We start from the raw sequence: 13,050 nt of genomic DNA, 5'->3' as shown, positions 1-13,050 counted from the left end.
TCACCTGGGAATTTAGGGCAGCAACGCCTTGGCCTACCTAGCCTGGTAGGTGAGCAGGTGGGCCAAGCAATCTCTCCTGGCCCTAGGAGGTCACATCGGGCCAAGTGCCCACCCAAACATCTTAGGGAATTTGTGAAGTTGCTGTCAAGTTCTAAGGGAACTACTCATAAGGGCCCTGAATAAAAGGGCAGGTTATTTTGTATTATTTCTTGATTTTGGATACATTTATTCCCAAAACAGAGCAAAGGGGGTTTTGCCTGAGGGTAGCCTTGAATGTTCCACATTCCGTGCATTTGATGTATGCAACTATATAACACTCTCCCATGTATGGCGTACATGTATGTGTGCAGAGATGTTCCATCTAGGGGGGAGGGGTGTTGTGTCCTGAGCCTGCAAAAGCAGGCTTGGGACATTGCATTGTTCCCGGGCATTCCAAAAGCTGCCTGGGACCAGACTGAGTGGCGCCAGCCTTGCGCGCATGCGCAGGGCACGAAAACACTCGGCTACTTGTTCCATTTTGTCCGGGTCTCTGGACAGATAAGAGAGAGGCCTGTGTGCCACTGTCTTTGTTGGGGTGTCGCTGTTAAACGAATAAAGAGCTATTAACTGCACAATGAGTCTTCATCATTCGTCCACGAACGAAGGACTTAATAGTAAACATGCAGAATATACCTTCTGAAATTGTTTCAGTCCCTTTGCCAACACTATATATGTATGCTGGGAAGCCTGAGGTGGGCTGCATATACCCTGCTCTGGGTCACATTACTGGAAACAAGGAAGCCGAGAATGGAGAGGTTGACAATATTCTGCCCACATCCCCCTCTTCCACGGGAATACATGTTCAGGATTATTTTTTTTCCATGATGGTTGAGCCCATTTTCAAATTCAGGCCTTCTATAACCAATTTCTCTGCCCATAAATCTGATCCTGTTCTATTATGTTTTCATATTCTGTTGACACAGGCAATCATGAGCCTCTACATAAATGTCAATGTTCCATTGGGCTGGAAAGAATAAAAAACAAAAAGAGCAGCACCCTGACCATCTCACAGAAACAAAGAACTTCTAAAGCACAGGCTATCGAGCTACTTTTTTTCTCTTTTTAAAAACTTGTTTTAGGAATTGGAAGTGAGAGATCAGCAGAGCATTGCTTTATACTTCAATTAAATCTATAATTTGAATAATCAGAAAAATGAGTTGTTTCTGACATAGATAAATTTCTGATTTTATAACCCTGTTTTGTAATGTGCTAGTTATAAATACTGTTAATAGGTACAAGCCATTACTACCTATGTCCAGTTAGAGGTTCTGATCACATCTCCTATGCGTGAATAGATCCTGATACACACACCCAAGTCAAATTCCTAGCAGTGAATATCTAAAACTTAATTTCTAAGGGGTTAAGTAACCCTCCTTTCATATGTTACACTACTACAATAGCATGATAATGTTGGCCTGTCACTTTGGTGTCCTGAGAAATGAAAGGAAGCACTAATTTCTTGATTAAGAGAAACAAATGCATTTAGAAATATTTTTTTGTGGACAAAATAATGACTATAATAATTTTCCTAATGATTGATCATGATAATGGAACTCTAAATGCTATTTTTTCTTCAAATACTGTACAGTATTAATGTAATGGATTAAGGGTGTAGGTAATGTAATCCACCACTAGGTGTTGCTGTGACAAACATAAAGCAAGAGAGGCCTGTTAACAAAGGATCAGGGGAAAGCATTTTATTTATTATATTTGTTTAAGAGCTGCACAAATAAATTCTCAACCCTGGACAATTCAATTAAACTACTGTAATGACACCTTAATAAAAATTTCAGTAAAATCCTCAATAAATCAGTGCAGCATAAAACCAAATAATAACTTGCCTGGATCGATGGTCCTAACAAATGGGGATGTTGGTTAATGGCATTGTTTTCATTGGTTTCAATGAATTTGTTCCAGATCAATATAAGATGCTCACATCCATACCTGGGGAATGGTAAATGGCAGTCTGATTAGAAAATGATAGCTATCCTTCTTAGAATACTGACCTTAAAATTAATCCATTGTGACCAGGACCATTATAGGGTAAATGTTTGGTTATCCAGTTAGTAGCGTTACAACAGAATGAGCAACTTAACCCTCCCTTTCCCTTTATGAGGCAAAATTATCCCAGCAACCTTAGAAAAGGTTTATGTAGGAAGCCAGGAAAGAAGGAAGGAAGGAAGGAAGGAAGGAAGGAAGGAAGGAAGGAAGGAAGGAAGGAAGGAAGGAAGGAAGGAAGGAAGGAAGGAAGGAAGGAATTAATTCAAAGCCAGCTGGAGTATGGATGCAGGACGCAGGATAAAGGAACTAAATGGAGCCCTATATGCTTTTACAAAAAATTTAAAGGTTTCCCCTGTCCAGTCATGACTGACTCAAGGAGGTGGTGCCCATCTCTGATTCTCAGCTGAGAGACCCTATGTTGCTTGAGAGACATTTCTTTCATATTGTGGCCAGCATGAAAATATTGATGAAGACTTTCCCTTCAACAAAGTCTTCATCAATATGGAATGCAGTAATCTTCCTGACTATTTATCTATTAGTGTTTGCATGCTTTTAAACTGCTAGATTAGCAGGAGAGGGTAACGGAGCTCACCTTATCATGTGGCACTCAATCTCGAACCTAGCCTATTGGCTTTCCAGCTGATAAGCCAACATCTTAACCATTGAGCCATGGTGCCATGGTTCTATATACTTCTATAGTGATCCTTAAAGGCTTTTAATGGTGGTATTCATAAGGAGTTGGGGAATCATTGATTAGTCCAACTCTTCTTCAAAAAATTATTTAAGATACTTAGACAAGTGACATCACTTTATTCATTTGTACTTTAAATTGAAGGAATTACCTTATAAAGTACATAATCATGCCATTATGTATTTTTTGAAGTTCTTATACCATAGAGGGTTTTATTTTCTGTCCTTCCAATTACCATTTGATTGCCTCCTAGCGAATTACCCATGAATATTCAATTTTCCTTTTTTATGGATTATTTTAAATTACCAGGCAGAAATACTTCATATGTCATATTACATTTGGAGCAATAAGCTTATTGACTCGGCATTGGCAAAATAAAAGAGACTGCCGTTCCAAGCAACAAGATACCAAAATTGTGAAGAAGAGGGAAATATTGCAAATAAAGAAAAATATGAAGAAATGAAGAAGCTGAAGACTTCCTTGGTCATATATACCAACTATTCTATTTATGGAGGATGCAACAATGGACTATTTGATACAATAGTTCCTACTGTTATAATACTAATTTTCTTATAGGATTTGTTTTGAGCAGGGATGAATGCGGGGGGGGGGGATTTTTGTTTAGTGTAATGTTTTGCTGGCTGGGAATTTTGGGAGTTAAAGTCTACCATCTTCAGGTTGCCAGGGTTGAGAAAAACTGATTTAGTGTATTCCCTAATGTAACTCCCACACACTTGGTAATGTAAGTGATAATGTAATTCTCGCATGCTTGGAAAATGGCTTCTGGAGATTGTGTTTCATACCATAGTGGTTTGTCACAAGCAAAATATGACCTTTCCTCCCTCTGAAGCAGACATTAATTCTGCAACTGCAGTCTGAGATGCACCTATGTGTCACAAGGCCCAATAATGCAAAATTGTGCGAGGTAGAGCTACCAGCTACAAAGCAAAGCAAAAAACAAAAACAAAACAAGACTATCCATTTTGGAAAGTGGTATTAAAGAAGGACATTTTACAATATTGAAGGAGCAAAAGCCCTTTGCTCAGCATGCTCCGACATCACACTTGAACTATGATGTCATTATGTGTAAGGGCTACATACAATTAAAAGACTCATTTTTAATATTAAGTCAAGTGCTACTTCATTTTGCCTCTCATTTTGCTTTTTTATATTTATTTCAGCTTTTTGTGGAATGTCTTTTCCCCAATGATCTGTGGTTTTGTCTGTCAAACATCCTTTGATAACAGGCTCAAGAAGACCTTTTTCCAGAGGAGAAACATTTATAGACGAAGATTGCAGAAGGTGGGTTGAATCAGATGGCTGGCATTTGCAATAGGAAAAATACTTTGCTTGTGATGCTTCTAGGCTCACAATGTGCATCAGCTCATGGTTTGTTAACAAGCCATAATGGGCTGGGTTCATTCATAATAAAAGCTGTAAGACAAACCAGATATTGACTCCTTTTTTGATTTACCCCACTCTAAGTCAAGATATAGCTTGCATGCTTTTCTCTCTATAAGTAGAGAGAGAAAAAAATGAATTTAATTTCCAGACCAGGTGACCCAATTTTTATCTCCTAGCCCTAATTTACATTACACAACTAGAATTAGAGAATTAGAATAACAGAATTGGAAGGGACCTTGGAGGTCTTCTATTCCAATCCCCTGCTTAGACAGGAAACCCTATACCATTTCAGATAGTTGTCCAATCTCTTCTTAAAAACTTCCAAAACTTGTGGGAGCATTCACAACTTCTGGAGGCAAGTTGTTCCACTAATTAATTGTTCTGTCAGGAAATTTCTTCTTAGTTCTAGGTTGCTTCTCTCCTTGATTAGTTTCCATCCATTGCTTCTTGTCCTGCCTTCAAGTGCTTTGGAGAATAGCTTGACTCCCTCTTCTTTGTGGCAGCCCCTGAGATATTGGAACATTGCTATCATGTCCCCCCTCATCCTTCTCTTCATTAAACTAAACATATCCAATTCCATCAGCCGTTCCTTATATGCTTTAGCCTCCAGTCCCCTAATCATCTTTGTTGCTTTTCTCTGTACTCTTTCTAGAGTCTCAACATCTTTTTTGCATCACGGTGACCAAAACTGGATGCAGTATTCCAAGTGTGGCCTTACCAAGACATTGTAAAGTGGTATTAATACCTCACGTGATCTTGATTCTATCCTGTTAATGCAGCCTAGAACTGTTATGGCTTTTTTGGCAGTTGCAGCCCACTGCTGGATCATATTTAAATGATTGTCCATGAGGACTCCAAGATCCCTCTCACAGTTGCTACTTTTGAGCAAGTTGCACTATATCTGTGCATTTAGTTTTTCTTGCCTAAATGTAGAACCTTACTTTTTTTCACCATTTAATTTCATTTTGTTAGATACTGCCCAATGTTCAAATCTTCAATATCCTTCTGTATCTTAAGCCTATCTTCTACAGTGTTGGCTATTCATGCCAGCTTGGTGTCGTCTGCCAATTTGATGAGTTCCCCATCTATCCCCTCATCCAAGTCATTAATGAAGAATATGGGCCTAGAACAGAGCCTTGGGGTACCCCAATGCATAGTTCCCTCCATGTAGATGCAGTTCCATTGAGGACTACATATTGAGTGCGGTTGGTCAGCCAGTTACGAATCCATCTTGTGGTGATGCTGTCTAACCCACCTTTTTCCTATCTTATCTATAGTAGAATGTGGTCTACTTTATCAAATGCCTTACTGAAGTCCAAATAAAGGATATCCACAGCATTCCAACTATTGTGAAGATTTACAAACAAGCACACACACTGTTCCAACTCCTTAAAAAAACTGTACATTAACAAACATTGATTCTGGAGTCAAGTTTATGAAGCTTCCCTTTTTTTCAGATCTTATGTCACAACAAAGCTATCAAAAAGATGTTTCTTTTGTCTGCATCTGTATGTATGTTTTCATCTTTCCAGTGCTGCTGTTTCTAAGCAATTACTGCAAAAGCAAAGAAACTAATACTTTCAACTTCTGAATATTTGGCTTGATTTTTTAAAGTGAATGGCAAATTCCTTCTGGGAATCCTCCTGGTGCCCAGGAGACCTTCAGTCAAATTGCCCTTCATCAAATAAACATTTCCAGTAATTGAAATTACACTAAAGCGCTTCTGTGATTTTTTTTTAAAAAAATGCAATTTAGCAAAGCCATAGACACAGAGTCCCACTTTTATAGATAAATGCCGCACACTAATTTTCTAGCTTGCAGCTTACCTATTTTTTCTTCATATGGGAAATAATCAAATTATTTATCAGTAACAGAACCCAATTATGTTCTGCATCAGCACTGAGGGAAGCCTTAGTTCTTCCTTGAAGCTATTTGTTATTTATTAATCAAATTTATATAGCTGCTCATCTTACTGATGCGACTCTGGGAGGTGCACAACAATCGATAAAGAATATAAAAACAGTGAATAAATATAAAAGATTCTACTAATAAATATCTTTAAAAAAAACAAAATTCAATCAAAGTGGTGGGAGAGCAACTCCTTGTGAACCAATTTTCTCAAGAGGCAATGGATCCAGAATGGGAAACATTTCTGAGGGGCAGAGATTACCTGACACAGGTTAACATCCTCCAATGTAGCAAAGGGAGTGCCCTGCTCCTGGATCAGCTGAGCGATCACTAGACACTTACCCATGACTGTTCGTCCTAGCTTCCTTCAATGAGCTGACAGGTTTTATGGAAACTAGAAACTTCCATGCATGAGCAGTAAATGTTGCTGCAGAAATTGAAGGCAGGCAAAACGTTTTGATATAAAGGATAATTGTTCTGGCCATCGGTGTGGAGCTCTGTTTGTCCAGTTTCCAAATTCATGATTCTCTACTATGGAAACAGGATTGCATAATATAAAGGGATATTATGTATTTCTTCATTGTTCTGATAACTTTAATAATAATAATAATAATAATAATAATAATAGTAATAATAAGTTGGAAGGGACCTTGGAGGTTAGGTGCTTAAGCCAGGGTGTCACTCTGTTGTATTGCATAAAACATGTCTGATTGTATTTGGTTCATGCTCTTAATATAAAGCCATTGTTTAAAACCATAAAGACTCAATTCATATAGCACATTGAGTAAAAACCAAGAAACCAATTAAAGCTCACCTTATAAGTCCAGCCAGTCTAGGGTCAATATTATGATTTTAAAGTCTTGTGTTTGTGTGTATGTGTGTGTGCTATTTTATAACTTACTTTTTATGTGATTATTTTTAGGGATGGCAAGTTGGGTATAAATTCTTAACTACAAAGAGAGAGAGAGAGAGAGAGAGCAAAAAACCACTCTAATTCTGTGATTTATTGAAGTAAAAGTGTACTACAGTTTCTTTCCTGGCTGTCTAGTATAAGAGTTATTGTGATAGTGAACAATTAATTTATATAAATCAATGCTTTACGATCTGATAACAATAGTCAGGGAGTTAGAGGGCTTTATGAGGAGGAAAGAGGGTGACTTCTCATTTTCCAAGATTTTGTTATATGCACAAAGCATGTTAACAAAAGACCTAACAATCACTGCATGCAGAAACCGTTTTTGTTTCAGTAGAATGCGGTTTGAGGCCATCAATTAACTACGTCATGCAAATGAGAGTCTTGGAGCAGAGCTTAATCAGAGACACTAGTTGCTAAAATACAGTTTCAGTTTCTTGCCATGGTAAACAATTCATTTGCATGTCTTGATTCAGGTCATACTAAAAGAGAATTTTCTCAAAAACAGTTGGTTTTGGTGACATTTCAATGTAAGAAACAACTATAATAAATCAAACATGCTCCCTACGTGGAGGCAACATAAAACATATCTTACCTTTTTTATTCTTTAATTAATTTATTAAATGTAGGATTTAGGTCATTTGACTTGTTTATAATCAAATGGGAAAACAAGCTAATTGTCCCTGTTTCATTTTAGTGGTCCTGATGGTCTGTTTAACCTGGGACATAACATTTTCATGATTCTGTGTGTAGAAAAACAAAACATACAAATGCAACATAATCTTTATTTTAAGCAAAAATCTCTGAATCTCATACATATTCAAGAAACAGTCTTAAGAAAAACATGTTGAATGGTTGCAGTCTTGTTCTTTGGATGTATGCTCAGAGATGAAGCTGGGAGAGGCAGAATTTTCTGAGAAGCCACAAAAAATGTATGGAATAATAAAATAATTTCATTAACTTGCCTTCTGATACATGGGTGTTTGATGACTTGGTTATACACACCATGGTAGCCTTTTCCTGATAGTACCCATAACATTTTCAAAATTCTACATTGTCCACCAATCCTAAAATCTTAATATGGCTATGCAGGACTGCATTCATAGTGATCTGAATATAGGCATAAAATGAATTGGTAGATGAGATAAATATCACAAACCTTTTTTATTAGCAAGATTTTCAAATAAAACCAGAAAAATATTCTAGTTTACCAACCAATATATACTTTATATCTATGAAAGCAAACATCTTTGGCACTGAGATACTTCATTAAAACAAAGCATCAACAATGTCTTTTGGCTGATGACAAAATATTACCTAATAAACAATAAACCCATACAAAAAAATAGCAGAGTACAATTCCCAATACATTGCACAGAAAATGAGGGTATTGATCCATAAATATAGTCAGACACTTAGTCATAATTTCAAATATATAATAATATTATATTTTGACTTAAAGTATCAATACTGTGACATTTTTACTAAAAAGAGACTAAAAGAAAAGGGAAATACCTACACAAGCATAAATAGTTTGAGATTCTATGTCCAATAATTCAATCTTTGTAGAAATTCAATAAATCAATAAATACTACAATGAAAAAGTATTTATTTAACTGTTCAAAAGAAAAGCATATAACCTATCTTTCAGCAGACATAAAAACCAAAAGGACATTACCTGGTTTTATAGGCTGAAGCCATATTGATGTGTTTAATGAATTTTCAAATTTAACATGCTTCTAAGTCCACTGCAAAATACCTGACATTGTGACAAGATGGCACATATGTACGGATCTCTCACAAGGATCTTATTAGCTACTGAGTTGTGTGTCTCCAACTAGATTACAGTTCTCTAAAATCAAGAATTGGGAATGAAATATAATAATAGTGGCATGTGCTTCAGGAGTTCAGTAAGGCGTTTGACCATAATCTATTTCTTGGTAAAATAGAGCAATCTGAGATAGCATCACCATCAGATGGAGTCACAACTGGCTGACCAACTGCACTCAACATGTAGTCCTCAATGGAACTACATCTATATGGAGGGAAGTATTCAGTGGGATACCCAAGGTTTTGTCTTAGGTCCAGTACTTTTCAACATCTTCATAGATGATTTAGATGAAGAGATAGAAGGGAACTGATCAAATTCACAGACAGTGCCAAACTAGCAAATGCACAGTTATAGAAAAAATGCCACTTGGCTCAATAGTACTAACTGTGAGAGGGATCTAGGAATCCAAGTGGACACCACTTAATTACAGCCATCAAGGTCCTTCAGCTGCCAAAATTATCAATGTAGTTCTAGGCTTCATCAACAGTGGAACAGTCTGTTCAAAAACGTATTAGTGCTGCTATATATTATATTGCCTTGATGAGACCACATTTGGAATACTGCATCCAGTTCTGGTCACCATGAAATAAAAAAGATGTTGAGACTCTAGAAAAAGTCCAGAGAAGAGCAACAAAGTTGATTATTGGGCTGGAGGCTAAAACATATAACAAACAATTGCAGGAACTGGGTATGTCTAGTTTAATGAAGAGAAGGACTGGGGTGACATGATAGCAGTGTTCCAACATTTGAGAGGTTTCACAAAGAAGAGAGAGTCAAGCTATTCTCCAAAGCATTTGAGGGCAAGACAAGAGCAATGGATGGAAACTTATCAAAGAGAGATCCAACCTAGAACTAAGGAGAAATTTTCCTGATAGTGAAAACAATTTGCCTTCAGAAGTTGTGGGGCCCCACTACTGGAGGTTTTTAAGAAATTAGACAGCCATTTGTCTGGAATGATATGAGGTCTCCTGTTTGGTCACATAGTTGGACTACAAGACATCTAAGGTTTCTTCCAACTCTGTTACTCTGTATTCTGCTAGTGGTATTTTTATGCACATGACTAGAAACATATGCAAAAGGCAGCTGGACCTATTCCTGCTTTTCTGTTGACTATGGAATATCTATCTGAGAGAGACTGAATTAGCAAAATTAGATATGATTTTCATATATAGACTGACTGTGACAGAATTCAATAAATGGCCAAATTTAAACAGATTTTCAGTGTTCTGAAAATGCCTATATCCAGTAGAGTATTTGCTCTGTCTTTTATCTCTGGGGAAAGTCAATCCCAAAAGTTATTTATTTATCCAATTTTTGTGGACAAGTGCCTCATTTGGTTAATGAAATGCCATCAATGGTCTGAAAATGTTGCCCGAGAGGCTTATCCCAATTTTTTATTAGAATGCACAATGTAACTTGTTCTCTCTTATTCCATGTTGTTAAGAAAAGAAAATTTAATCAGGACTCATTAATAATTTAATTCTAATAGTATTTTAATGAAACACGCATTAAGAATTAAATATCAAAATTCAGATGATTATCTGTAAAACATGCATCAATTAGAAAGAGATTGTCTGCCCGTACAAAATTAGAAAATGGATGTGCAAAGCAGACAGTCACTATTCCCTGAAAGCAATTCTTTTTCTTACTCTGACTTCATGTATTCCATTCTTTACTGTTAACACTTAAAAGTATAATTTTATCCTTGTTACAAAATATGGGAATATTTATTTTTTGATATTATGATTGGAGAATGAGACAGGGATTGTTAATTCTCGGAGTATTTGATTTTATAAGGCATGTTGGAATATTTTTTAAAATCTCTTGCCTGCTCTCAGTTGCTATTATTTTAATGAGCAGAAAAAAAGATTCTGTAGAAGAGATGGATAAGACAAATATGCAGAAGATTCTGTACATATTATCTGCACACTGGTGTGAAGAGATTGCAGAGGAATTTTTTGGCAATTCAATTCTTCACAGAAATAAACTGAATGCTACATTGCATTTCCACAAGTAACAAAAACAATAAAGCAATGGCATAATGCAGAAGAGGGCTTACATTTGGACATAACTCTTTGCACACTGGAAAATGTTCAGTAATATTCCAAGATCCTAGACAGACAGTGCTCTACCATTTTAGGTTGCATTAAGAAAACAATAAATACATTTATAAGAATGCAAGAGCTACATAAACACCACTTTCATCCTGAGATTGTGTCTTCTTAGTGATAGTCAACATTGTGAGCTTTGAAAATGTAATCTATGTAAAAAGATAAATTACAACCATTTAAAACGGCACACATTTGCTTTTAGATAGTCATACTTAAGTACAAAATACTTTGTAGTTATATTTGCAAAAATTAATCATTTCAGATTTGATCAAATCCAACAACAGATTACAGTGCATCTCTGTGTCATGACATTTTATCTTGGGTTTCAACAAAGAGAAGGAGGCTGAATATCAATGGAAAAATAATTGTCCAATGAAAGATAGGGTTCCTTGAAATCTCTTATAAAATAAATACAAAGAGAATATCACCAAAACATTATTTTCCTTGGAAAACTCAATAAAAAGCTATACAGCTTCTCTTTTAGCCTAAAGATTTAAAAAATGCAGAACATTGTTCATTCTAAGCTAGCATCTCCCCTACTATCAAATCTGTGGTTAGTTCATATGTAAGTCTGTAAAATATTGTTTTTTTAAAAGATCTTTGCATAAATTGTGCATGTTTTTGGATATATGATGAAATAAACTTTAATTTATGTGCTTGGTGATTTTTGTAGGGAACAAGGATGTATTTAATAGAATAATTCTGATTTAGCAACATTTATTTCTCTCCCAAGATTTTCTGTTTTTCCCTGATTTTTAGATGGCATTAAAAAACTTAAAGCCATATTAAAATATTTTAGGCCTTTTTTTAAACAAATTTTATGCATATATTATCTCCAACAATAAAGTATGTAGCTGACCTCAATTATAGAGGTCTGATTTTGAAGAAAGTATGTGATTATGGACTACAAATTGTCTTCCCAGCTATAAAACATGAAACCATTGCTGCTTAATTAATTATTAGATACACAAATAAAATAAAGATGTGGAATTCTTAGTGCTCTCCAAGCCTGATTGTTTGCATGCAAACATTTCATTACCCACCTAGATAACTTCACCAATGTGAGTCACCAATGATTTTATTTAGTTGGCTAATGAAATATCTGTAAGAAAACAACCAAACTCAGAGCACTCCACAGTTCAACCCTGAGCTATAAATATTCTCTTTTATTGAAACTAAAAATGACAAATCTACAATCCTAATGCACCTTCTGATTCTCACCGTAATTCTGTGCAGGTGTCCTCATTTCAAAAGCCCTTTATAGACAATAATTGTGGGAAATGTCAATGAGTGGGTAAAATAGAAGAATCAGAGAAGGGGATGTTATAAACCAAGGGAAAAGAAAAAGAAGCATTAGAATGAGAGAGAGAAAAGAGGTTTTACAACCCAGTTTGAGCTCCAGCATCCATCTCTTCTGGCATTGGCCATCATAAATTCCCCTTTACCTCTCCCCTCTACCAAAATAGACAGTGCCCTCCATTCTGAAGCAAAAACATACCTTGGGCTACACTGTCAAACATTTGCCAAACTGCAACTTTAGGATACCTCTTCCATGGAGCTGGAGAATCTGGTTATACTCTTTGGGCATGGCATGGAAACCAGGTTTTGGAAGTTGGTTATCATAGTAGTGATGACTTATGGGGACGCCTGCTATGCTTTTGGAGAAAGGCCAAAACCCATACAGCTTCACATTCTCACAGAGTTCCACTGCTGCACTGGTGATCATGAAGCCAGAAGACAGCCGATAGGCTTTGACACCCTTAGTTCTCCAGAATTGAGCAAGACTTTTGAGATACCTTGGATAGAAAAATATGGCCTTCTGCTTCGCACTGAACTCTTTCAGGGTGTGATGTACTTTGAAAGATGCTGCTGTGTTGCTTCTAAAGGAAAAAGCAGGTAGCAAAAGGAAAGCTTCTCCATAACTTGCAATGTTTTCCAGGAAGGTGGCCTTCTGATCATTCAGTCTGTTATATCTGGTCATAAGAGCAAAGAAACTGGATGTGGATATGTGCTAAAAATGCAGAGCACCTACCTTAAGCAGCAGTAGTTTAACTATAGACAGGCAGACAGAACGAGCTTACAGTTTATTTCAATTTACCAGCATTTGGTTTGTAGACAAAGTGAGCCACTTTTAACAAAATGACTATGCAAA

The 13,050-nt window shown here is 36.3% G+C and overlaps 1 protein-coding gene across 5 annotated transcripts in view; it reads right to left on the bottom strand.

Moving 5' to 3' along the window:
- Positions 1 to 1,899: 1,899 nt before the first annotated feature.
- Positions 1,900 to 13,050, bottom strand: part of ST8SIA6 (ST8 alpha-N-acetyl-neuraminide alpha-2,8-sialyltransferase 6) — a 52,402-nt gene continuing 41,251 nt past the window's right edge. For 3 of the 5 annotated variants that reach the window (XM_039331595.1, XM_039331600.1, XM_039331599.1), the window contains exon 8: positions 9,624 to 12,871. In XM_039331595.1, the coding sequence (XP_039187529.1) occupies positions 12,403 to 12,871 (469 nt within the window). In that variant the 3' untranslated portion in view covers positions 9,624 to 12,402. Of the gene's footprint in view, positions 1,984 to 9,623; positions 12,872 to 13,050 lie in introns of those variants that run through there. The other 2 variants (XM_039331597.1, XM_039331596.1) reach the window with 2 other exon arrangements.

The sequence above is a fragment of the Crotalus tigris genome, unplaced genomic scaffold (assembly GCF_016545835.1).
Source record: "Crotalus tigris isolate CLP2741 ecotype Arizona unplaced genomic scaffold, ASM1654583v1 scf7180000024437.13266115, whole genome shotgun sequence".
In the NCBI taxonomy this organism is placed as follows: Eukaryota; Metazoa; Chordata; class Lepidosauria; order Squamata; family Viperidae; genus Crotalus; species Crotalus tigris.
The sequence above is the reverse complement of the archived record's forward strand: the minus strand, read 5'-3'. Positions and strand labels throughout refer to the sequence as shown.